Source organism: Aquila chrysaetos, chromosome 5 (genome assembly GCF_900496995.4).
Source record: "Aquila chrysaetos chrysaetos chromosome 5, bAquChr1.4, whole genome shotgun sequence".
NCBI lineage: Eukaryota > Metazoa > Chordata > Aves > Accipitriformes > Accipitridae > Aquila > Aquila chrysaetos.
The window spans coordinates 29,460,562-29,488,505 of NC_044008.1; the positions used below are offsets into that span (position 1 = coordinate 29,460,562).

General features: G+C 39.4%; 1 protein-coding gene across 1 annotated transcript; it reads left to right on the top strand.

Annotated features, from left to right (window-relative positions):
• The first annotated feature begins 884 nt into the window (after positions 1 to 884).
• On the top strand, positions 885 to 27,944 carry PPP1R3A (protein phosphatase 1 regulatory subunit 3A). The gene is made up of 4 exons (XM_030016170.1): positions 885 to 1,702; positions 21,993 to 22,051; positions 22,162 to 22,298; positions 24,525 to 27,944. Exons 1-4 carry the CDS (start codon positions 909 to 911, stop codon positions 27,066 to 27,068), a joined length of 3,534 nt encoding a protein of 1,177 aa, XP_029872030.1. The 5' UTR covers positions 885 to 908; the 3' UTR covers positions 27,069 to 27,944.

Genomic DNA, 27,944 nt, shown 5'->3' on the forward strand with positions numbered 1-27,944 from the left:
ATAGAGTTGATTGAGAAGCCATGGTTTCATTCCATATCATGGGAAGATGTCCTGCACAAAGGTTGAAAACCCTTTAAACAGTGCAGTGTGTTTCTTCCTCCTGTTTATAGCTGTGTGGCACAGGGTTTGTGTTTCAGGATTGGCTGCACAAGTTAATTCTGCGAGTTGCTTTTCTCTCCGTTTGGCTGGATGATGCTAAATGCAGTCTAGCACTAGATGATTTCATAATCTAATTAGTGGTAAATTCAGTCATATTTACAACAGTGCATTACAAGTTCATCTCTAGTGTACTCACTTCAATGTTTTATAGCATTCCTGGTTCATTTAAGTTGCAATGGCTAATCCTTACCTAGAAAAAGCTGGCATAGTTCTAGGATCTGGCCCACTGAGTTAGCATGGTATAAAGCCAGGGCAGAATGTGACATTGCACTTTTATATCTGAAAACATTGTAAAAAAATGGCCTTAAAAATATATGCAGGAATAGTTTACAGCATAGAAACTATTCACCTGATGAAGTATACGTCCTAATCAGAGATGAATAGCTCTTCATTTGTGCAATGTGATGAATTTGTTGTCCAACATGAGTTCATCATCTAAATATAGCTCCATTTGTGCAGTTTAACAATGCAAAGACATTAGTTTTTAAATACTATTTTTCTTCTTAGCACGTAGAGCCACATAAAAATAGGGAATGCAATATTTGAAATGTATCGTTGAAATTATAACACCTAATACTCTCAGATGGAGAACAAGCCAACATAGTTCACACACCATAGCATCTATTAATAGGCCTGACTCCCTTTTGCAATGTCAACTGTAACATTAATCCTTGTTTTAAATCACAGTGTCTCAAATATCAGCTGCTACTAGTTGTACAGTTCTCTTTCAGTTTATATCAGAGAGCCCAATGGAGTCTTTTGAAGGACCTAGTCAGGTTAGCAGGGCTAACTTATTAGAAGTCCCCACTGTAAATGATTTCTCTTCAGAGGATGAAGATGTTAAACCTGACATTAAACATCGTTTCTCTCCACTTCCCCGAAGGCGAAATTCTGTTTCTTCAGAGGAAGAGGAGGCAGATACCCCCACCACCATCTCAAGAAAAGTTTCATTTGCTGATGCATTTGGGTTTGAACTCGTGTCTGTTAAAGAGTTCGATACCTGGGAAGTTCCAAATACAGGACAAAACAATGACATAGAAGATGAAGTTTTCCCTCAGGAGGAATATTTTTTCTCTCAACTGTTTACGTTACCTGCTTCGCAAGAAGAACTTTTGCAAAAAGTGCGAGAGCAGAAAGTACAGTTGGAGTCAGTTGTGTTCCTGCCTGGGATTACCTGTATGAACGGCATTATACGAGTCCTCAATGTATCCTTTGAAAAACTGGTCTATGTTCGAATGACACTGAATAACTGGCTCAGTTATTACGATATCCTCGCAGAGTTCATGCCTAATTCTTGTGGTAGTGAAACTGATCAGTTCTGCTTTAAGATTTCTTTGGTGCCTCCTTACCAGAAAGATGGAGCTAAGGTGGAGTTCTGTATACGCTACGAGACGTCGGTTGGTACCTTCTGGGCAAACAACGACGACAAAAATTACACGCTGATTTGTCACAAGAAAGAAACTGCGCCCAAGGTGGATAATAAACCACACAAAGAGGTTACTGACAGACATCTTAAAGGCTGCTTAAAGACGACACAAAGCAGGTGAGGTTATATCTTAACTTTTGGTAATTTACAATATAGCTGGCTAAATCTAACTTTCTGAGTGTGCCTGCTGGAGCTAAGACCGCCCATGCTGTTTTCTTCATGTTGGTTTTTTTTAATGGTAAATTAGACCAAGACTTGTTTTCAGTAAAAGTCTTGTATATATCAGCCAGTAGTTTTCTGCAGACAGATTGGTTGGGATCATAGTTTTAATATATGGCATGCGTGCCACTCATTTGAAAAGTAGTGTGAGGGTCTATAAGTTATGGGCTGTGTACCGATTTTGATCTCCGTAGGATATAAATCGAGCTGATATCAGTGAGAGCTTTGCTCCAGACTGAGGTAGTGTACAGCTAAAATACTTTACATCCACTTCCTTGGTAAGTCAACAAAAATTTAAAGGCAAAACAAATCCTGCGTTTTCACATGATTTATTTCGTGGTTCATTCTCTACATGCAATTATTAAAACAGAAATGGCACTGGTGGTTCAGGAAGCTGATAATTTGAGGAAGGATCCTATTGCAATTAGAATAGCCAGTACAAACTTTTCCGCAAGTGGTTGGGCTATTCTGCAAGCTGTATATTAGGATAATAATTTCTTTTTCCTGCCACTGGTTGATGTTTCTGTTTCACAAATGGTGAAATGAATAATGATTTATAAGGCAGAATTGGTAATATATTAAAGAAAAAACATATATAGAATTTATCTCATATATATTATTCTAATTAAATGTAGGCAAGTACTATGTTAATTATAGAGTAGGGTGGCAGTGGTTCACTTATGATTTAACCCCACATAAAGAGAAACACTCAGGAATAGTAATTTTTGGCTTCCTACTCTGTTTTTAACTCCTTTCTGTAAGCAAAACAATGTTGCCCATGAAAATCTAATTCTCAATTTTTTGCTCACCAAATCTGCTATAAATCAGTTGGAGTTCTGCAGAACTGAACCCATATTTTACCTGCAGCATCCTTTGCAATACTTAGATCACAGAACTGAATTCATGTTGAGTTTTTAGTTCCTATACTCTTTCCAAGTAAGGCAGTGCTGTTTGATTTCCCTGGGGCTCTTCCACTGGGCTGAACTGGTGGGGAAGGGGGAACAAAACTGCAGCAGTGGTGGGAGCTTAAGGAGAAGGGAGACAGCCAGGGCTTCCCCTGTGCAGGACCTCCCTTCCCAAAACCCAGACTCGCAGAGCTGAGAGCCTTTGCCAGCCCTAGCTGCACGTCAGCCCCGTGAGGAGAGATGCGCAATACGGCTTAGTGCCTGCATCAACACCATGGTGTAAGAGCAGCCGCGGGGCTAAGCCGAGGCCCCAGTCACAGCCAGTCCACACCAGTCCACTGATCAGTGTCCCTTGGGCCAGCTCTGGGGCCACCACGATGATGTTTCCATGGAGGAACATCCCGGTACGTCACAGCAGAGGGAACGATGACTTTACCTGCTGTGTGCTCAGATCCTGACATTTGTCCCTGGTTCTGTACGTTGTTTCTGTCCTTCAAGAAGTGCCAGATGACCCATTCTGGGTGAATAAGATAGCCTGAGAGAAGGGCCGTGATATCAAATACCACAGGCATATGCAGGCAGTGTGACTTCAGCTTGAGTTCAGGTAGCCCACATGGAGCAGATGATGGACACGAAGAGCTGAGTCTTAATTTAGTGAGCCCTGGGCTTCCAGACGCTTTCAGGACTGACCTGCAAATTTAGATACGATTGGGCAGCTGAGGGTGAATGACTCCTAAGAGTTTAATTCCCTGAAGTCTCCTGTGACATGCCTAGTGCTAGCATAAGCTGTAGAAGCATTTCTTCTGGGGGATCCTCTTTTATACATATACGCTAAATGTATTATGTGTAAGTCAGACAGAGAGGTATTTTAGAAAATGGGAAAGGAGATAACAAGTCTACTCCTTAACATAAAATTATCTCGTCTCTAATTAGAGTGTAAACTTGTTGCCCTCCATATCAGGCTGCAGAAGAATGTATATATGTGTGTGTTTGTGTGTATACATATATATGTATATATATATACATGTGCATATTTCTTCATATATACACATATACACATGTATATTTGTGATATTAAAACCAAAGTGGTCAGATTCTTGTTTACAATAAGATCTGTTACACATTTTTGGCAAATAGTTAACTAACATGCACTTTCAAGACCCTCTTTAGTGGCAGAAGGATGTAAAGAGACCTTACAGTAAATGCAAAAATGAGCTGAAAGTACTTTTGGAATACGGTTTCAGTGGTCACCAAGGCTTCTGAAAGACAGTTCTGGCAGATTGTAATCCAGGACCAATTTTATGCTACAGGGACTTCATTGACTTCACAGGAGTTACAGCTTTCACCAGTGTAAATGAGGTCAGCATCAGGGCCTTTTGTTTCAAAAGAACTAAGATGCCAACCTCCATTGCTCACTTGTTTTTCAAAGTGTCTTTGTACATGTTGCCCCTTTGAGTGAGGAGGAACACCCTGCAGACATCTGCAAAAGTACCTCATTATTCTCCTTCAGACCCTCATTAAAACTCCTTTGCTTTGAAGTCTAGAAAAAAGCGCAAGAAAAACAAACCCCCCAAAATTGGCAAAGTGAGGCTGCTGATGTGCTATGACTACTTCATATCATGTTGAACAGTGCTGCCTGTTTCCCGGCTCTCCTCCACCAGCCCGTCTCTCTCACCTCTTGTTTTATTTTCAGATGATAAACTTTGCAGCATTTATATATGCTGTGCTGGATGTTTATAAAACATTTAGCGAAGTGGGGGTCCTGGACCATAACTAGCTTGTCTTAGGAGCTGCAGCAATGCAAACAGATACACACAGAAGTAATAACAATTTTACCTATGGTTCACACAATAAATATGCAGGTAAGGAATATTGCTATCTATGCCCATGAGCTGGATATCTTAAAGAATTCTTTATAGCAATCTGAATAGAAGGGTATTTTAACAGGACACTTATTTAGGTCCCAATTTCAAATTTAGAAACCTGTTATAACTTTTTTTAAAAAAATCTTGACTCGGAGATATTTATACTTTCTCCTAAAATGTGCAATTTACCTCTTCAGTTAAAAACCAGGACTGTTAAAGAATTATGTTTTTTAAGCAGAGAGTCTGATCCACTCTAGGGCATACTTGTGTGGCTCATTAAATGTCATTAGTGAGGATTAGTTGCGTTAGTTAAGTGAAAGGAATAATATGCACTTTCAGAGGAAGTTACTGAGGAAACACAATACGACTGTATTATGTTACCCTTAAGAATATGAGCCAAGACAAAGTTGTGTGAATGAGGGCAATGGGGTAGCTTCTGACACCATTATTAAGAAATAAAATAAAAATGGACTTAACACTCAAAAGTTGCACATGAAAAAAATGATAGTGAAAAGCAAAACTGCATGGAATCATTAATGCTGAAAAGTGTCTAGATTTGAATATTCAGAAGCATATTGACTTAAAATCCTGCCTGTTCATTCCATGTTTCATTTGCTTCTGCTTCTATGTCTAGGGATGCACAAATAGTCTTCTCTTAAAGTTTCATAAAGTACTTGCTTCTAACTATATTTTTCCAAGCTAAAATTCTTTCCCACATAAATTTTAACTATTTCTGTGTTTTTTAAAAATCTCGAAAGGATTCATAAGCACAAAATATAGTTTGAAAAAAAATTTGAATTAATTTATGTTTTAGTCTATCTGAAAGTGTGCATTTAACTTGTACATACTCATGAGTATACTTCGGGGAAAAAAAATGACTCCTAAAATTTTAAGGCTGTCATTAGAAAAAAGAGAGCTTCTGTGAGTAAACAGCCCTGATTTCTATCATAGATATACATATATCTAAACATTCAGAAAAATGTAAATTAATTGTATCAGTTCCACTCTTTTTTTGTTTGACTCTCGTGCTTTTGGGACATGGATAATGATTCTGAACACAAATTTCTCCTGGTCCCCAGGTTTGGACCACATTATTTTGTTGTGGACCCCAGGCTCCTGCATCGGTCTGATGAGACAGGGACTGGTTGTGTGTTGCATGAGGCAAACTCCTGTAGGTCATGTTGCACGGCGCAGTGATAACGAGCTGCAAACCATTTCCCCTGTCACTGGTGAGGCTGCACCCCATTTCTGTGCTTGGTCCTGGTTTGCCATCTGTCAAGAGAGCAGCAGGAGCAAGAGCACAAGGAAAATGGCCGATAAGCATGAGAATTGTTTTACAAAAGGGTAAAATGTGTATTTGGACTCCTGTCTTCTGATAAGAAAGGGGGAGGCTAGTATTTTTATCATAACTTAGAGTTATCCCCCTCTTAGCTCTCTGAGCCCGCAAGTGTATCACTGAACTGATGTTGGTCCTGTGCTTTTTTTGTAATTGCCAGACTCTACCTTTCTTTGAATGGTAGTGCATCGATTCACTTCTCTCTGTGATGCGACTTTAAAAAAAAACACAAAATAGGGTGATGCCTCGTAAAATAGCTGATCTAGGTACAGTGTGCGATGAGAAGGAAGAGATTAAAAACCCCAGGTCTGTGGGCCACCAATGCCAACTTCAGCAGCATAAATACTGAATGGTCTTAAAGCAATTGCTAGTGAGAAAATTTCTTCTGTGCGTAAGTAATCTCCTGTCTTCAGCGGCTGCCTCATCCCCTTTCTGATGGAAGGCAAAGGAAGTAAGTTGCTGAAGATCCAGCCTGGCAGGACTGCAGTGTGCTCACTCCATCCTCCCCAGGCAGACGGCAGCCCAGTGCCCAGATTGCCCCAAGAAATGCAGTTCTGCATCAGCTCCTCTCGGCCTTTCCCACAAACCCATGATGTGATTAAAAAAAATCAAAGGCTTTTGCGGAAGACGTTTGGAAATAGCTTCGCATGTACTGTGCTATGAGGAACAACTGTATTATTCCCAGCTGGTCCATTTAAAATATGGCATTTAAATTACGTTCCCTTTTAATCCTTGTTCTTTTGACTATCGTACATCATCATCGGAAAGGGAAAAGGAGAGCAGAAAAGGTGTGAAAACACACGTCGTCTTTGTGTACTGCTATTTAATCTCAAGGTTGTTTCTGGCATCTCAAGTCACAAGTTACACCTTGATCAGCATACAGATATGGGATTTGACTAAAGTTTATTACTATTATTAGGAAGTGACTGCAGTCACTGTTTTTACCAGGAGAGCAGCTGTTAGAGAAGCTATCCATTCACAGGGAGCCAGCTAAAAGCAGCACTCCTCTGCTGTTCAATCTGACCTAGTATTCCCAGCCCTTCTCTTGCCTCCTGGTCATTGCCAAGTCTTTGCCAGTTGTAGAAGTAGGCAGCACTGGCACCAAAATAAGACTTCTCCAGGTACTTGAAGACCGTGATTATCGGGGACACAGGATAATTATTTAAGGTGATCTAAAATATATTATTCAGACAAGTGGGGTAAAAGCAAGCTGTGGAACTGAGGCTGAGTATTAGGAATGCTTCTTAATTGTGACTCTAGAGTTCTCTTTTAAGGAAATTGCTGCAGCCTTACTCTCCAAAGTCATTTAAAATAAGCTAAGATAAACCACTTGAAAAATATTCTACAGGGAACAATCCTACTTGGCCAGGAACTATGCTCAATGGTCTTTTTTCTTTCTGTCTAATCATAGTATTTCAAAATCCAGACATACTTACTATTTGAACTATGAAATATATTAAAGACCCTAAAGATAGATATCTAAGTTAATGGCATAAGGCTTTGAATGCTATCATAGAAATGCTGAAGAAACAGGTGGAAGTTATGGATGAGAATGGCATGCACAGAGCAAATAGTCACCTGCTAACCATACTTGTGGTCTCCTAATTGGAGAGTACCTGAAGACTGAAAAACTGTGTCATTTTTGCTTTTGGTGATTGTGAACTGTGCTGCTCATGTGCCATCCATTTATGGCACTGGAAATATTAAAAGAAGCTTCTAAACTTTTAAGTGACAACTTATGAAAATAGCACATTGCTTTACTGGCAATCTTAGCATAGTATTTACTCTGGATCTTACTAGTATCAGTGGTTTCTCGTTCACTTCCATGATCTACCTTAGAAACTGCTCTCACCAATGTTGCAGAACAGAAATTTGTGCTCTAATGTATGGGAAATACTGGTTGCTATAAAGCTTTTTCACTTGTTTGCAAAAAACTATATAAAACTGATGCTGTGTAATCTGACTATCATTTCTCAACCATGTGATAAGTAAGTACAGGTAATTATACATGCATTGCTTGGCTTTACAGTTGTGAGATTTTTTTGCAGTTGCTACAATTTCATCAGCTTATTTAAATATGCCAGTGCTGTAACACTATTACAACTGACTCTTAGAGCATTTTAATGCAGCAACTGGCTTGATCCTGCAATAGGCACAATAAATAATTTAATGAACATCAGGAGTCTCACTGAACTTTGTAGAACTCTGCATGTGTAAAACTATCCTTGAATGTTAATATTTACAGGACCAGAGCTTATTTCTATGCTTTTTCAGATCACTGATTAAGGACCTTTGGACAAATAAAAATATATTGCTAAATGAACTCCTGTATTCCATTGTTCAATGACTCTTTTGTTTAGGGACATATCTGTTTTGCAAATTAAACCAGGCTAGAAACGACCATTTCAATAGTCTGTCTCCTGTCCACTGTTCAGGTATTGCAGTTCATAAATGCTCAGTTGAAAAAAATTTTTTCCATTACATTCACCTTGACTTGGCTAAATGTTAGTCTTGAAAAGATGTTTAAAGTCAGTGAAACGTTAACTGAGAGCACTGGAGTCATATTTAATCAATGCATTCACTACCAGTGTCATTTGAGCTGTTTATTCTGATTATGAACTTTAAGCCATGATCCAGCCACAGCACTGCAGCTCTGAACTTGAAGCAATTGGTTCAGCTACAGTGGAAGTCCAGAGGACCAATCACCCATCATATTTTTAAGATAAAATGTGGATTCTCTTCTCAGTTATGAAACATAGGAAAAATGGTCCGCACAAATACTTTGCAAGCTAAATGCAGTCCCTGCCTTAGGGCAAAGGAAGAGATAAGACCTTTTAAGCACCATGGGAGCATTTTAGAAGTGGCTATTTGATCCCTAGGCCTTCAGTGACACACAAGAAAATATTGGTTCATATGCCAAAGCATAATGGGGGGCTTGGTTTTCTGACTGTCTCTCTGCTCTCCTCCTGATCTGTGGAACCAGCTGATACTCTGACACTAAACCCAAAGATTTATTACTGCTGGTTACTAATAGCAGTCCTAAAGAGCACTGAAGAGCACTGAGCTACACAATTGAATGTGAACTAGGTAAAGCTGGCAGATTCTTCTTACCTTGCACTTAGGTGCACCAAGTAGATTTGCATTTACATTTTGCTTTGATGCATAATTATTGTCCCTGCAATAACGTTTATGGCTGCTGGATGATAAGCATAAGATGTTCAAGCCTGGATCACTTCATGTTATGGTAGAAGGTTGGGGAGTTTGTCAGTCTTTCTCTTTCCCCAGCTACCCTAGTAAATCTGCACCAGTGTCTCCGAGGTTATATTCCAGGTCTTCTTTATAGAAATATTGATACCTATCACACAGCTGCCTTCTTGCTGTGTGGTAGTAAGACAGCATGTGAAAAAAAAAATGGTTATAAAAGTCTCTTCTTGTCATGATAACACCTGGGAATTTTATCCTCTTGAGATACCTATTGAATTTACAATTGCTTTCCAAGGTTTAGATCATAGTTGTCCTCTCTCAAGAACGACTGGCTAAGGCTTTTTGTGGTCACCCATTCCGTTCTCCTCCCCAGGGGTGGTATCTGTGTCTTAGTCTCACCTGACTGCCATCTATCTATCTACAGTCTCTCTAAGGCATCTGTCACCTTCTTGCATACGTGCCTCAGCATACTGCAGTCAGCCTCTAGGAAATGACTCTCCTCTGACATGCCAGTAGGGGACTGCTCCTTCTCTATTTTTTTGATGTGAGATCCAGGGAAAGACCAGATGCCACATAGGCTAAGGTTTTTTTCCTCTCAGATGTATCCAAAACGGAGACAACTTGAGAGAAGTGCAAGACCTGTTGATGGTACTTGCTTTTCTTTCCTTTCATCTTTTAAAACAGTGAGAGAAAGAAGCAAGAGAAGAATTGCGGGGCTCTACCCCCAACTCCTTTCTACAACACCATTTTGGTATTTGATCATGCCCCTTCCAGACCAAACAGCAACCTAAGAAGCATATCCTCTGACCTTAGGCCAAGCCTAGCCCTCAGGGAACTTGACTCCTGACTCACCTTTTCTTCTTTTTCAACAGCTTCGCCCTGGAGATAGGCACCCCAGTAGTAAGGTCCTGCATTACTGATTCACAATGGGGCTGTCAATAGAACTTCTAACCTTGTTCAAGGGAATCCTTCCTAAGAAATTCTCTGTTTCTGAAGTAGTTAGCCCATTCTGTTGAAGGACTTACGCAATTTCCTGACCAATATGCATATAAAACAGCTGTGTAACAAGACTTCTGAACTGGTTTCTCTTCAACATTGTTAGGTAGATGTCATAATAAGGTACAACAATCATGACAGAGCTATAAAAGGATCTGAAAAAAGTTGCAGTCTTCCTGTTCATAATTGCTGTATCTTAATTTGAGGTCTAGCTGACTTATTATGCATGGGGTTTTCTGCAGTCTTCATACCTATAGTCATGAGATTTGGGGATAGACAGGGCAATATTAAAGGTTTGAGCCTGGCACCAAATTGGTGTCGGGCTCCTGGTTTACACTGTGTGGGACTAAAATCTTCAAATGGACAGATATACATCTATATTTAAAAAAAAAAAAAATGTACAAATGCTTTGCCATTAAAACTCAAGGTCTTTTTTAATGAGCTAGAAAATAAAGACTAATTTCTTGGGACTCTGTTTGCTTTGAGGCTATGATTATTCTCATCCCAAACCAGGCCAATGCATTTTGTTCTGTGCCACCTATGTCCCTGCTTCAATCATAAACTAAGACTGAAAAATGAAAATATTAGTAATTGGAAAATATAATCCCCTGGATAGCACCAATCCAATAATCTTAATAAAAATAGGTTTATTACAAACATTGCCTGAACCCTACTGGGAATTATCTTTTCAGAAAAAACACTCAAATTCCCTTACAGCTGCTCTCTTGATCAATTGTCCCCCTCGATACTATTAATCATCATACTATATGCTGCTTATTCTGAGCATCTTTTTCTACTTTGCTTTCCAAACTTCCATTTCAATTTCTCCTTGTTTAGAAGCTACTGACAGTCCTTTATTCTCCTTTTGCAGGCCCACCTATTCTCCTCTTCTGGTGTCAGTCCCTTTTCTTAGATGAGATGACCAAAACTAAGGGATATTTCCTCAAGGTGGGGAAATACCACAGATTAATATTCTCTTCCTCAGATTTCAAACATTTAAGTAGAGGTTCATTTTGGCTCTATTTTTATGCAAAATGCTTGTGAAGTTTGCTAGATTGACTCTCCTGATAACGCAGCCTTCTATTTACAGCGCAGTTTCAAAATGGTAGCTGCAGCGTAAGCCTCCATTGCCATGCCAGCGTGCAAATATCCTCACCTACCACTCTAATGATGAGCGGGTCACTCCGTCTCCCTGCCTCTATCCTCTGTGTCCTGACTATCAACAAGGGAGCTAATTAGTGTCAGTCCTGTTTGTTTGGTGACACCTATTTAGTAAGAACTAGATTGAGCCTTCTCTAACACCACTGGTAGTTGAAGGTCATATAAGAAAATCAATCTTGCCTAGATTTGTAAAAAGGGCTCTGATTTTACGTACAGCTTTGGTCTAATAGGATCACTTGTAATGGCATAATATTTTAAAATATTATTCAGTAATTTCCACTTCATGTTCACACAGCTATTAATTTATGGCTGTTGATTTTCTTTGCAGTTTTTGCTTTAATTTCTGAATGTTTTCCTGTGTGGTCTCAATCAGTTTGGAATCTAGCAATGTAATTGAAATTATTGTTTTCTGCAGTGTTTAAATTAAATTATTTTTCTGTTGTGCTTCTATCTTTTTAAACACCTCCTAAAAAAATTAAACATATAAACCAAAGGCAATGATACTGACACACACGACATGTAATAGCAACATCGTGGTTCAGGCACACAAAACACGATATCTCCACAAGGAGGGATCATTTGAAGCCGAAATGCTCTTAGGTAGGAATTGGCCATATTTTCAGGCAAAGCCATCTGGCAAGTAGAAATTCAGGTGTGTGCGTCAGGAGCCCAGAACTGAGGAGCGGTGCTTGCTAAGCTTCAGTCCCCTCTGCTTTGCTGTCCGCACCGACAGCAGTGCTCCATGCTGTGCTCTGGTTTCTGCTGTACCTAAGGTTCAGTTCCCAGGGCTCTACCTCGAGTTTTGGTAGGAGGCAGTTATTTCAGCCTGAGGACACAGCCGGCTGCCCAGGCCCACAGTCCAGCCACCCCCCATGCTCTGCTCCCCAACACCTCCCCGAACTTCAGCCCGGCGCCATCAGTTTCCAACACAGCTGTGATGCCCCTACCTAGCACTAAGATCAGCTTCTCTTAACGGTATGTAAAAGCCTGGAAACTACTTAGAGCATTTCCCTGAAAGGTGGTACAGCTGAGTACTTAGTTTCTTTGCAACTTTCTTTCAGAGCCACTTTACTGCTTCCCCCCACCTCCCACTAATGGATTTGGTACTTCGGAGCTCACACATGCTGCAGGGTTGACACCAACTGCCTTTGGTGGTTGCCGTCTTTGATCTGCTGCTCACTTTGTCCTCTCCTCCAAATCCTGGGCAGACTCTCCTCAGTTCTGATTTTACACGCCTGGCACCTCTGCCTTCTTGGCCAGTCATAATTCTGTGCCCAGTTGTTCAGTGTTCTCCCTAGGGTCTAATATTTGACTTTTATTTCATTGGGTTTTATCCCTATGTCCTAATCTTAAAAGAGCAGAGGACCGTTTAATTTTCTCACACAGTAATGTCACTTTTCTTGTATTTTCTTCATATCTACCATAGTCTATCACGACATGTCTTCTTGTAGGGTGCACGTCTTTTTTTATGCACCCTAATCTTCATATGCTGCAAATCTTGTTTGAATGATTGAAATTCTTTAGCAATCATAAAAAACCTTATTCTGTATTTAGATGATTCCTAAGAAAAAAATGTATTCCTTTAATTTCTAGCAAATTCTTATCAATACCTTTATATACAAATTGTTATAAAGATAAGCTATTCTTATCTAATGGTTTCTAGGAGTTTAAGACTGTCTCAGCAGGAGTTGCTGAGGGATGAAACTTCTAATGATGATTTAAAGCAGTGAAGTGTGTAGGCTGAAACTGAAATAATTATTGCTGTAACCCTCTAAGCACTCTAAGTTCCTCAAGAGAAAATACTTTGTTCAGAACAGACCCTGAACAACAAAATGCTAAAAAAGTAAAATAATAAAAAAACCCACCCCTTGGAGCAGGATGATAATTTAGAACTAGAATCAGTATAATGTGAGGATGTTCTCAACAACTGCTCACAAATGCATCAGACATCGCAATTAAAAAGGAATAATAATTATGGCCCCATTCTAAAGTATGTAATATTCTATTCCATTCAATAAGCCATGAACACTTTAAAACCATCAGTGTAATCCACAAACCTATATTTACAACATTAAACTGGATGTTCTGCCTTTTCAATAACTGTCATCTCATCTCTATTATTTTCACCTCAGACTCTAATTGTTTCTTTTATAGGAGCTAACCTACCAGTGTCCTTGGCAGTACAGTTTATGGCTCATGCATTTACAGTAATTGTTTGGGCAATTTGCCACACGGTATAACAATCTTCACATCACAATCAGTTTTTATAATAAACAGCATTAGTTGTGAAAAATACAAGTGATGCATGATTCTTATGGTAGATAAAGGGCACTGAAGATGCCCTTTAGAAAAAGAAAGGAAAATGCTCAAGCCTTGAACTGCTTGGGAAAAATACTGATGTCACAATAGAGCTAATTAATTTGATGGTACAAACAAGAGGGGGAAAGGGCCTTGCATTCATTAGTGTCAATTCCAAATGAGAGCATACCGTTCATAAAAATAATATTCTGCCTTCGTTTAGACAAAATGTGCAGGTAAACAAATCAGAAATAAGCACCAATTCCTGCAATAACAACGACTTCACTCCTTTCACTTTATCAAGGCTCTTGCTCTTCTCTAGCTGCAGGTTGCTCAAAGCCTGGGTAGGTACAACTTGCGGGTAGACCTCTGGACGAGGCCAGATCCTGCTGCCCACCAGCAGGATTTGGCCCTGGAGCCTCTGTGCGGGTTACCCGTCTGCTCTTGGGAAGCTGAGCACGCACTTAATGGCTTCTCTCCACAGCACGTAGGTGGTTGCACATAAAGATGTTCCACCGCCTGCGGCTCTGCCGCAGACGTTTTGTAGCCTCTCCTTTTTCAAGTGCCCAGAAATAAGAGGTCAAGCGGTGCTTGAGGAGGCTGGTTGACACACCTCCAGCAGGCCCAGTCTCCCACCTTAGAAGTTCTCCAGAGGAGAAATAAGGTATATGGCCTCCTATGCTGGTGCACAGGCAGGTGATCCTCAACCGCCTTGTCATCTCCACGGCACCCTACAGACCCTGGCCTGTGCTGCGGCACAGTCAGGTGAGGCCCCAGGAAGCACAAAGGTGGCTTCAAGGCAAGGTTGTACCTCCCCTTCTTGAGCTGGCCCGCGAATTCTCTGGCAGCGCCAGGGCTTGAGACTAATATTTATAGGGTGCTGGAACCGCATGTGCTAAGAAATCGTGGAGTGGTTGTATTATAGGACTATAACTTCAACAGCTGATAACACGGGCATCAGTCTAAATCAGTAGGAGACTTGTCACTATAATGAGTTTTGGACTGAGCCTTATAGAGGCAAGGAATGAGTTTATCTTTACTCATTAAATATTTAGTTCATATATTCAGTGAGGGAGATAGAACGGAATTGACTACGGAGACCCCATTGCAAGAGAAGTCAAAGTCTGCACTTTGGAGATCCACACACTGGGATCCTTGGCAGCTTCCGAACCCCTTCTGTGAGTTGTCATACAAAGACAGAGAGGCCAGGATGTGATTTGGATCTAGATCCCGGAGGGTGGGTGGGATGTATCTTCAGTAGTAGTCTCACCATAATGAGACCAGAATCAAGCTTATATTTTAAACTTTTTTTTATAGTACCAGCTTTTTTTCCCTTCTTATATTTTCTTCTCTCCATTAATTAGTTTTGCTAATATTTTCTCCCCGTCCCGCTGGTATTTTAACACCAGTATAAATAGAGCAATATTTTAAATGTAATTTTCCAGTAAGCCAACTGTTCGGGGAGGGTTATGTTAGTAAAAAAAGTGTTGAATTCTTACTCTACTGTGTCTTACAAACAATTTAATAGAACTTTAAAGCTCTGTTTAGAACTTTATACATATACAGTCTTTCCTACAGCTTTCCAAAATTCCTTCTTCCTTAGAAATTGATTTTTGTTGTATGTTTGTGGGTTTTGAATGACATTGCGTACGATACTACTGAAGTTCAGAATTACATGTGGAAAATCCTTTATTTAGTTTCTTATCAATGTTCTTTTAACACAACTCCTGCAAACATTTTACAGGCTTTCTGCTTCCAGTGTGCATGCAAAATTTTTAAAATAATTTTTGTAATTGCTTGGGTTTTCTTAAATAAACATAGCTATTTCCTTCTCTACTTCCTTTCGACATGACATCTTCTGCTAATGATACAAAAATAACCAAACTAAACCGCCAGCCCTTCTCTCCCTATGTGCCCCTCCTCTCCCCAGCTCCATGGGGTTACAGTTCTCCGCAGGATTCCTGTTTGGCTCCAGTGACATCTCAAACATGAGCGCTTACCTGCACTAATTTACTTTTTGCTCTTCTGCTTCTCAGTAAAACATTGTTGACACATTTAGCTACTCCTTTTCAAGGATCTCGTGTGTTGTTTGCATCCAAGGGGTATCATTCTTCAGCAAGGCTGGCTATTTTCAGCGCTAGATCCAAAAGCAGTAGTTGTATTGAAGGTTGCTGCTGTATTAGGCTCCTCTTAGGTTTAAAAATCTGACCTGAAATTAAAATAGAGTTACCGTTTGGTTAGCAACTTCAATCTTGCCAGCTCCTTTCATGAGTTCATTTTAGCTTCACCTCAACTTCAGGGTAAAAGAGGTTCGTTTTGATTTTGAATCCACCTTGAAGTTAAAATCAGAAGCATGAAAGATTCTGTGAGACCCTAAGCCTGCCTGGATTTTTAAATAAAATTGTATTGAAAACTTTTTTCCCTCTTACATGTTTTTACTAAATATTTGAGAAATATGTTCTTTAAATACTTTAATGTTCCCATACCTATTTCAATTTCAGACTAAATAACATATTCTCACAGTTTCTTTTAAATATGAGATAGTATAAAATTGTTCAGGCTGCATTAATTTCAAGAGTTTTACAGGTACATTTTCATCTTTCCATACTTGGTACTCCAACAATTTTAGCCTTTTCCTGCACTCTGTAAAATACATATCTTGTGATTTAGGTATTAAGATCTAGCATAACTGGATATAACACAGAACAAAGTGAACAGTACTGCGGGTTATACAAACATACAGACACAACTTCTGCCAAATATTGGTGTGTGAATTAAACCACAACAAGCTATAATAACCTCACCCATTATGAAGAGATTAGTAGCTCCTGGCTATAGTCCCAAACCTATTTCAGACCAGACCAGAGCACCTGCTGTTCCACAGTGAAATGTGTGCTCCTGAAGGCATAACTCGCAGGGCATATAGCTGCATAGGAGCATTTGAAATAGGACTGGACTGGGACTATGGGACCACAAAGTCTTATCCCTAGGGAAATGTGTTGCGAAATACTCTTCACAAAAATATATCCATGTTTCCATACCGAGACGTTCTCCATTTCTTCTATGCTTATAGATCTTCTTTTAAGTTTCCACAACAAATGTTTTTGTGAACTCTTTCTATTAATACATTAACAGAGTCTTGCTGATTAATATCTTTTCTGTCTTCTCAGTATTTACCCCTTTGCTATGTTAATAGAGGGCATCTATTTGTCCTCTCAGACTTTATTTTGCTATGCTGGAAATAGAAATACTCATTTTGCCTCCTTGGTTAATATAGATTTTTCATCCTGCCAGTCTTCTTGTAGTCCTCTTCTGCACCTGTTTCAGTTTGAATTAATCTTTCTTGAACATCGTATACAAATGTTCCAGAGGTTCTTAGTAGTGCCTGGTTCCGCAACATGAATATTTCTTGGAAATCTTTCATTACTGGGAATACCTTCCCCGACACATTACTGCAGAACTCTGTTTGCCTTGTTGCCACAGTCATCTCACACCGGTGGCTTGGAAATGTTTTCTGCCAAAAACAAACTCAGATTTTTCTTGTTTGCCTCTTTCTTCCAATTTCTGAGCCCGCATTTTGTGGCAGAAAGTCTTTCTAGTCCCTAAATGTATAACCTGGCACTTCATAATTTTGAATTTCATCCCTTACCTATTATTCTGATCCTCCAGGCCACCCATTTCTTTCAATCCTCCTCTGTGTTGGTGATGACTCCCAACTTCCTATCTGCCACAGATTTAATTTAACTTTGACTTTTTGTGCCTTGGTCTGTAATAACATGACTGAGTAAGTCTGATTACACGACCGGTCCTCTCCAATTCCCCGGCGACGTCTGCCAGCTCGGCGCAGCCCAGCTCGCGGGGCTCCGCTTGGCACCAAGCCCCTCTCCCACCGCCCAGCTCTTGTACTCATCTCCCTCTTCTCCAGTTTAATTAATAAATTTCCCATGTGGCTGCACAACAAATGCTTTAATGAAGTCCAGATAGATTAGATAACTGATTTTTAGACAAGGGAAATATAGTAATCTTATCAAAGACAGATATTATCAGGTGAGTCTGGCATTTTTATGCCGTTTCCCATTTATCAGTATTTATTCTCTCATTTAAGTTTTGTTCTAAATCTATTGTGAAAACTTTTTGAAGACATCTGGGCCTGTAGTTGCCCTGACATTACTCCTTTTCTTTTTCCTAAATATAGCTAATACTTTTCCTACTCTTCTGATACTGTTACAGTAGTATCAGGACCAATTTGATAGATTTGAATAGCAAAGATTTTAAACCAATGTGTGATTTCCTCTGTTGGGTCTCTCAGTATTTTGGGTTGGAGATTATCTGCTCCTCTTAACTGGAGCATATTTAAACACCTACTTCTGCTCCCAGACTGGATGAAATAATACCATTTTTTAAATCTCTGTTCCTATCAGTTATACCCTGTAAGATCTCTGTTCTTATAAGATTCTGCCCCACTGCAAGCACTGTGGTAAAAAAGTTTAGAGGTCTTTTGATTGTGGGGTTATACATAGATTATCTGAAATCTTGATCAACCCTCACTTCTAAAAACCCTTCCTATTTAACTTAAAAAGACTAATTCCAAAGCTTTGACATGTCTTGCTTTATCCCAACCCTTTCTGAAGTCAAAGAAATATTGTTTATTGGCTAATTAATTTTTTTTTTCTCATCACTTATACGTTGTCTATCTACTCCTCACATCTTTAGGGTTCAAGTTTAATTATTTTTCTCTGTTTGGGATGCCAGTTCCACATAACTTTGGGACTTCTGAACTCCTTTGCATAATGTCCATCAAATTTTCAGTCCTCTCAGTCCCACTAACTAGTCCCTGAACTTCCCATTTGTTCTTTCTAAATGCGAAATTATAGTGATAACCTGTTTTCATTCTTGCTTTCTTTTTATTACTCAGTCCAAGTGAATGGTAATTCCATCCAGAATTAATCATATCAGCATAAGTATTTTTTTTGAAGCTGGTAGAAATTCTTAAGTTCCTGATGTACTTTATGAAGATGTGCCCCATTCAGCTGAAGGAGAAAAAGCAACTGAGCTTCTGCAGGTATACAGGTACTTTTGCTGGAGGGGAACTGCATCAGCTGATACCATGGATTTTTCTAGCTTGCATTGTTGTCAGAATGCCTGGATCACTTAAAAATAAAAGTAAACGTTTTTAAACAGAACACAAATTTTGTGTCTCTCACTACACAATATAGGCACATTTAGACCACCCTCCAGAACACAGTGAGATAATTAATTTATAAAACAAAATCTTAATTAATATTATAATTAAAAAATCTGCTCATGAAATTCTGATAGTGAGCCAGGAACTTTTCAGAGAAATACGGAGAAAGAACAGTCAGTCAAAAAACTTACTAAATAGACAGACACCTTCTAATTGCCACTGTTTGATGAAACAGCTAATTTTTATTGGCTTTTGGGAAACATTTCAGTCTTTAGGGTGTACATACATGTTTGAGATTGTTCTGTATTTGTATGCAACCATAGTCTCAGCATCTTCCTATCATTTCTTAGGTTGAAGTAGTGCTGTTAAATGACTATTGTTTTATGCTCCTTGTGATCCTCAAAGACTGCAGTATCAATATCCTCAATTTAGGTTAATTTAAGATTTCCCACTAGAATAATTATACGAGGACAGATATTTCTGATGTAGAAGTAAAATAAGGAGAAGCTGTTACACTGACTTTCCCTGTACTTAGGTAATTGCAGGACAGGTGTGCACAAATAACGGGCTATAAACCAGCAATCTTTATAAAATTCAGTGCAATATGCAAGAAGTTATGTTGCAAGCCGTACAGTGTGGATCCAGGCTGTGAGGCTGTATTGTCATTGCTACTTATTACCAATGTTGCAGTTGTGAAAAGAAACTTGAGGACCAGGGCTCCAGATGTTACTAGAACAAGAGTTAAGGACAAATTCAACTCTAATCACAACCAAAGTAAAACTGCGGGGCTCAGGTAGCACTGAGGTAACTTCCAGCTTGAAGCAGCTTTATACTTTTTCATTTAAAGGTTCAGAAAATAGGTACTACTCCTTAGCATCCATATTCAAAGACTGTGTCTATATTTTATGCTGAAAAGTTGGTAAGCAAACCCCAAAATAATCACCAGATAAGGAACACAGGGAACAGCGGGAAGAATCCAGTTTCTGTTTTCTCGAAGGAATGAAGAGTAAGCTAAAAAGTAAAGGTCCTGTCTGTACATACAGCTTCAAGAGCAGTATGTAAATCTGCCCTCCACTTTCTTCTAAAATGGTCTTCATCCTGGTAATTTGGGTACTTTTTGGATGTGTGTGCAGTGTGGTTTTAAATCTCATCAGGGTGCGATAGAAGCTGAAAGTGCCACTGCATCTTGGCTGCGAGCTCTGGCTGCCAACGGACTATTACGATAGATCTGGGCATCGACATCTCCCCTTCTTCTGGGAATGCTTCTTGATAGAAAAAGATGTGTCAAACTCCATTCCTTTAAGAAGTAGATGAGGGCCTCTTCTAGCAGCAAAGGATGCTATCCCTGCTTCCCGAGAGTTGCATCCACATGGCTGAACGCTGCAGGTAGCCAGCTACATTCAAAGAAAAGCTTTGAGACACTCTTTTTTTCCCCCCACTGGATAGCAGTAGAAGGTTCCCTGCTGTGCCCATGTGGTTTTGGGATCATTATTTTGGGGTGACTGACTCAGCTCATGCGTTATACATGTCTTGGCTTCTAATTCGGGGCTTTTGCAGACACCCTATTAACACCTAAATGCTTTAATGCATCTGTCTCATGGTTAAGCCCCAACCTACACAGTGCCTAGGCTTATGGAAGCAGGTGGGTGAAAAAGATGCAAAAGGGCAGAAGAAAACTGGGAACAAGATGTAACCCTAGGAAGCATTTGAACAGTAAAAAAAATAAGAAAAAAAAAGATGTATAAATAATAAGCAGTAATGATTTACATTAAAAACCCCACAGATCAACTGGAAATAAGGGTCTGGCTCTGCCAGCCTTTTCAGGATGAAATGCAGAGTATAGCAACTGCTGGCAGGGGAAAGTACAACTCGGTGTGAGTAGGAGAGTGAGAAACGTGTGGAGGCTATGCATGTACCAGAATTCAAGAGTGACATGGCGTTCATATGGATAGCAAGAATATTCAGCATTATTGCAATTAATGGTGAAAAAGAACTGCTGAGAGAGCGTTAAATCTTGTGCTTCAAGGACAGCTTCTAACAACAAAATGCCAAGAGGAAATTCAATACGGTAGTGCAAATTACTCCAAGTATTTTCCTACAAGGACTTTACATCTTCCCTTGAAGTATCTGATGGTGGCCAGTGTCAGAGATCAGATACTAGACTGGCAAGATCTTGTGTCTGCTTCAGTCTGGCAATCCCTATAAAGGCTGGATTTTAAAAAGTTGGTGACAGTCGATGTCTAGGTTCTTTTAACAGAGTATAAATTTAGCATCCTCCTTCTGAATTAAGCATTTAGGTGGCAGAGTTAATGTTATATCAATTCAAATGAAAGACACTGGGAGAAAATAGAAGGGGAAAAGATTAATATTTGAAAATTAGAAAGTAATTTTCAGTAACAGAGGTGGACGGCTGGTTGAAAAACGCATAAATTAAGACCTACAGAAAAAAATTGCTCCTCATAGAGAAGTCATTAGGAGTGATATAATAATTTACATTTTACATAAGTGACATTATTTTAAATTTTTTTTTTCCCTTTTCCACTAAAGGTTACACCCCTATAAGCATGCAGTTCAAACTGCTATCACTTTGCATTGATATTGATGAGGACTACAGGCGCTTAGCATCTCTCTGTAGGTGTTTGTTGTGTTGGACCTGGCCTTTGTTTTCACAGCCAGGAAAGCAACAGCAAAAATTGTACTGGTGGTAGGGAAGCAGAATTCGTTCCTGCCGGCCAGGCATAGCTTAGCAACAGGATTTATACTGTATACATGCAGGGAGAATCTTTTGATTTATTTCAGGTAACAAGGATGCCTTTTTCCAGCGATCTCTGTATACATACCAATATTTGAAAAATATAAGCAAGAGAGAGGCCCAGTCTCCTGAACACATATATCCTTCCAGACCCTTGCCTGACCCCAAAGTTACGCTCTCCTGTCACTGACCCATCTAATCACCTTTGTGCTGCTTTCTCAGAAAAGGCCTGGGAAAACCCATCAGCTTTGCAATGTAATCTGAAGGTCAACACATTTTCATTTTCTTGGCCAATTCTTTCTTTGACCAAGACTTAATATCAGGTCACTCAAAAAAAGCTACATTTTATAAAGCTGTTATTTTCAGAATTTCAAAGAACGTTCAAAATTTTGTGTAATTAACTAGCGGTCCTTATATCTGAGTCTAAGAGGAATTAGAACAATAATTTTTGCAGAATAACACAGGAAGTTTCTTTTTGTTTAACAGCAAAGAAGAAATATTGGCAACGTCTGACGATGACACATGGAATAATTCAAGGACTTCAGGTACAACACCCGGTTTAATTAGTTCTTCCTTAGTGCACATGTTAATTAAAAAATAGCGTAACAAACAACCTTACGGAAATTATTCAAGTATGTTTTTGTTAACTCTTCAGACACAAACATCCCAGAGATTGTTTATTCACAAGCAGAAGACAAAGACACCAAACCAGCTAATGAAAATATAAAAGATAAAAATGCAGAATACAACCAGGGTGATCATGAAGATGATGAAAAAGAATTAGAGTTGCTGGTAAGTGTTATACAATTATATCTACAGTATTAAATGATTTGAATCCATTTACGCTTCAAAGCTGGTGAAATGCCCCCTTTTAACAGAGCTGACTGATGTACTAATTTACAAATGTAAAGCCTTGGTCTGTACTTTCATTGAATCTCTAACTGATTCAACAATAGAAGGTGCTTTGATTTCAGTATAGTGCATCAACTTTTTCTGGTCTTAAATTAATGACTTCTCCCTTTTACTTCTTTACCAGAGGCTCTAAATGACAGTTTGAAGGAATTAGAAGAGTAGCATTTCAAAAATCTCTCCTCCTAGTCTCTAGGATGGCAATATTCTTAAATAAATGCTGTATATTTGGTAAAAATCTTATATTTATGGTACTGTTTGCTTTTGGAGTTTTTCAAAGGATAACTACGTAACATGCTGTATGAGCAAAATAAATATATATATATTTATATTAGCAGATTTTTCTATATCAGTATTTGACATTAAATTTGTTATAATAAATTTCACACTCTGTGAACATTCAATCTATTTGGATTTGTGTGTGTGCATGTGTGTGGTTTGGCTTGCATTTTTCAGTATGAAAGAAAAAATGGCAATAAATGAGACACGTACAGCAATCTATTATTCTCAGTGTCTGTTCTCAGCTCATATCATTTGGGTGCATAGATTCATAATCATAGATTATAATAGCTATCACCTGTGAAAATGTGAATGCTGAATCAGACAGGAGAGGAAGATTAGAACCATTCTTTTTTTTTCTTATTGAGAGAGAGAGAATAAATTACTCTTATTTGAATATAAATTTTTCTTGTCTTTTACTTAAAAAAAGTTGAAAATTGTTGCCTATTGTGGGACCTTTCACTGCCTGAAAGTCAGTCTCCTTTTTTTTTTTTTTTATGGTGAAACATAAAAAGGAGGACCTCTAAAATCCCTCGTTGTTCTCAGTCCACCCTGTTACAAAAAGCAGGATCAAATATAACCGTTTGTTTATCAATTGCCAGGATTGTCCGTACAATAAATGAAGGGGGAGCTATAATTTAGATGTTAATTTACACTATGCGCTCTTTAATGAATTAAACAATGAAGGCTTTTAATAGATGGAAATACAACCAAATCTTTGAAACACACAGGCATTGGCTCATAAGACAGCTGTGCAGTTGACAAGTAACATGAGCCTTATGTGAGAAGAAGGGGAAATCGTAAGATTTGCATATAATTATTGAGATCATGCAAATGTCAGTTATGAGGAGGGGAAAAAAACACAGGCATCTCACTGTTAAATCCTGACAGTTGGCATCACCGAAGAACTCAAATACACTTGAGCACTGGTTGGCAGAGGGTCATTAAAACAGAATTTGCAGAGACATTAGCTCCCTCACTTTTCTTTGAGTGACGTTTTACTATTAATAGTTTGCAGAGGCTTTGCAGAAAACATATTAATAAGAGAAACTGTAATGGGGATATCTACAGCAAGTGCAAATGCATAAAGGGGTGCCCAAGAAGCTAGCCTCTAATTGATCAGCTAGCGCTATCAGTGTGACTATGCTAAAGTGAGAAGAGAGTGCAATGACAAGCAGGCATAGCTGAATAATACAATATGATATTTGGGAGCTAGGAGGGAGAGTGATTAGTTTCTGGCCTTTTACTTCGCTAATCTCATTTCCAACTCATGTCTTACCAGATTGTCTAAAAACAGTCTGGTTTGAAGCCTGTAAAATGGTCCCTGAGAGAAACGAAGCACAGATAATCCTTACAGTATTTGTCAGTGTGAAATGTGTCTTTGTTTTACTGGACAATACTGTACATTACCAGGCTTTGATGTACTGTATCAATGCCCTCATTTAAGCACCAATCCTCCCCCCTCGCCCCGCGCCTCCCTCTCTCCAAACCTAGAACCGAATGTATAGAGAATGAATTAGCCTCCCTTTAAGGGAATATTCTCTTCAGATTTAATTTGTATAAAATGCACTAGCAGCTTACTGAACTCATGAATAAAGAGAGAGGGTTCTGAATGCTATTTTATTTCCCGCTCCTTTCAGCACCACCATAAAGCTCATTACCTATGTTAAAAAATACATATAATGCAAATTTTGCAAATGGTTTGGAACACATTTTCGTAAAAGCTTTGTTACTGAAAACAAAACTTTCCATAACGAAATCCTGCCTCCTTCATTTGGCACATTTTTGCAAAGCGCTTTTTGATCATTCTTTTCTATTCTATTGTTTCAGCTAAATCAGCACTTCACAGGAGCTAGAGGTACCTCTTCCAGAGATGAAAGGAATTTATACACAACAGAACCAGTTAATTTTCCAAGTGAAACTGAAAGATTGGAGAAAAAGCTAACCTCTATAGAAAGAAGCAGTGACTCGTACCCTGTGCCTATCAGTTCCTCACCTGAAAACACTTCACAAGAGATAGGAGGAGAATTAAAAGATAAAGTTAAGTATTCCCTAAGAGATTATAATAGTCAGCCATCAGGGAAGGAAGTTGCTGCTGGCACGGGAAACAGCGGTGAGCGGTCTTTGGAATGTACTGGTACCAGTGAAAGCCTTTTATCGGCAAAATATTTTCCTGGGACAAAGCAGAATCAGGCTATCGATATTACGGCTACTGTCTCAAGCCGGCAAGGAGAGAGCCACACAGATATTTCAAAAGTCGAAACAGGTAGTGCCTCGGGAAGTAAGATGATGGAGAGGTTATTCATCAGCGAGGATGCTGCCGATACCTCGAAAGGGGCCTGTGAAACGAGACCAGAAACCATTTCTCCAGAGCATGATGAATCCATGCAATTAAATGCATGCATAGCAGGGACGCTGGATGGCAATGCTAATCCAGCTCCGGAGCACCAGGCGCTGCAAATGTCTCACCAAACTCTGGATTCATTGTTGTCAGACGCTGACAAAAATGAAGGAAAAATCAAGGTGATCGAAAGCAAAGTTCGGGTACATTTAAGAGGAGATTTATATGCCGACACTTTCGCACGTGCTGATGTCTCAATAGATTCCACAAAAAGCCAATATATGCAGAAAAAAGGGGTTGGCGAAATGTCAGGAAAGAACTATAACACTGATGCAGGGAAGGAGAAGAAAGTCATCGAAGTAGCAGACTTAGCACTAATCGGCGAGGAGGAAGCACCCAAGCCTTTCAAGTCACACAGAAAACATGCCGCCAAAGCGTTGAAGGCAACGCCTCTGTCCGCCGAAGACAACAAACGGGCGCCCAGGCCTGCACAGGCAGATCCCCCGGCATCCTCCCCAGGGGATGAAAGGAGAGCGGAAGACACTCGGGAACACAGAGGATTCAAGAGGTTAAAAGACAGAGGAAAGTCAGACAACACAAATAAAGGAAGACTGATAGGAAAGGAAAGCGAAGCAAAGCCCGCGGAGCAGAGGTGGCTAGAAACGGGTAGCGAGGTCCGGTGGGCACCGCGGGGGAGCACGGGGCCTCAGAGTACAGCCTCCGCAAAGGAGGGGTTTACCTGCCAGGAGGCAGAGAGTTGTGAAAAGTCTTCTGTCTCTGAGCAGGGTATTACAGAGGAAGCAGAGGCAGGTACAGCTTATATAATTAAAACAACATCAGAAAGTGCTCCAGAAAAAATGTCTGCCAGTGAAAAAGCAGTAATTGCTAAGCTACCTCAAGAGACTGCACTAAGTGACAGGCCCACAGAGGAAAAGGAAACAGCGTTTGATACACATGAAGGGAGAAATGATGGTTCACATTATGCTCTTTGTCAACTCAACACAGTGGGTGTATTATATGACACTGAATTTGAAAAGGAATCAGTTTTAGATATTTATAATGCACGTGTACATGAAACACTGCAAGGAGAAACAATGTCTATATGCAATAGCAGGGAAAAACGTGCCAAAGCACAGCCAGACATCGGCAATATTTTACCTGTAGGAGAAGCAGTAAAGGCTTCTGCTGCAGGAAAGAAAGAAGGTTTGGGGCAGGGTTTGTGTTCAGAAGTATCTAAATGTCCCCCGAGCACCCAGAAGCATCTATACAGTGAGGAGGCAGAAGAGCTCTGTAGGGAGGAAAGCCGTGTTGGTACGCTTTCCTATTTACATGCTAAAGCTGAAACAAAAATGCCACCTTCTGGTACAAATGCTGTGCCCAGTTACCATTACCAAAGCTCTTCGGTGGCATCTTCTGAAGGGTCCACTGTGGCAGGAGATACGGAGCATCTGTATAGACACTTTGAATTCAAAGTCATTGACAAGGTTGCTGCTGAGTCAGGATACGATTTAAGTCTACCGAATGAAATGACACGTATTAATAAAAACCTCTCTCCTGAAGCTGAAAAAAAAGAAGTACCTTCCACTTCAGACATAGCAATTTCTAGAGAAGGAAGAGGAAGGAATATAGGTCAATGTTTCCATCAAACAGAGTTTAAACAAGAGAAGTCACCAAGGCCAGAGGTTTTAATTAGTAAGCCTACCAAAGAAGTTGGAGGGACAGGCTTTCAATCTGACCATTTAATAACTGAGGGGAAAACGCTAAACTCGCTTGATGACTCACAGAAGGAAAGCCAGCACATTTCTGATTCTGCAGATATTTCTAACCAGAAGAGTGAAGCACTTAAGTTACCTAGTGAGTCTCCAGGATTAAAACATATTGCTTGCAAAATCTTTTATTTCTTCTTCTTTCTTCTCTTTGCTGCAACACTCTACCACTATGATTTGATGGTTTGTCTTGCACTCTATCTGTTCTCCTTGTATTGGCTATACTGCGAAGGAGGAAGAAACAAGGAGTCTGTCAAGAAGGAATAACATTGTCTGATTGTCAACTGTGCTCAAGATCCATGGTCAATAGTCTCCAACCCCTCCAAAGCATTTTCACTGTTAAAGAGCTTATTCATTGTTAGAACCAAAGCAAGTTTTCCACTGAAGCATCTTTTTTAAAAGATTACATATGAAGTTGAGCCTTCATATAAGTAATTATTCTATATAGGACCATTATGTTTGGATCATTAAATACCTATATGAATATGAGTTCTGAAGCACATCAAGTTAAAATGAAGTACAGCTGTTGCTCCTTAGCAGGTTATGAAGAAGCAATGCTTCATATCTCTTTAGTACTTAAAAACACCATTTTCTTGCATTAATTTCTTTTGCAGTAAAGCTTCATATTTTTCTGGGAGTTTTTTTCTAAGATTTTGTGTAGTGCATAACAACACAAGGAACGATATAAAAACTAACTCAGTATTTTGGTACTGTCATCGCAGTTGATAATCTGCTAGTGTAATTAGACAATGCTCCAAGAAGTATGACATCCATTGATACGTTAATATTTTATTCCAAATTTTTATTTTATTGTTTTGACTTAGAGCTCCAGTGGTACCCCTGTTTGAAAAATGTAAGGCTTTGACTTCAGTAACATCATGTAACTTTTGGGATGTAACTGCATAGTGGAATAGATGTGCTGTTTCCACCCTGAAGAGATTGAAAGCCACAGCCACAGGCCTCTTTACCATTCACTCACGTGCACAAATGTTTTGGGGGTTTGCAAATGAGGACTGTGTAACATGACTGAGAATTTCAGTGAACTAAGTGTTATTCCAGACAAAGCCTTTGAATGACTTTTTTTCATCAGTGTTGCTTGAGCATATCTACAAAGCATTAAATAAATTTTACAAAGGAGTGCTA

Excerpts from the sequence above, each read along its gene's own strand:
- PPP1R3A (XM_030016170.1), top strand. The coding sequence starts at position 909 with ATGGAGTCTTTTGAAGGACCTAGTCAGGTTAGCAGGGCTAACTTATTA. Across the intron at positions 1,703-21,992 it reads TTAAAGACGACACAAAGCAG|CAAAGAAGAAATATTGGCAA; the intron begins GTGAGGTTATAT and ends TTTGTTTAACAG. Across the intron at positions 22,299-24,524 it reads AAAAAGAATTAGAGTTGCTG|CTAAATCAGCACTTCACAGG; the intron begins GTAAGTGTTATA and ends CTATTGTTTCAG.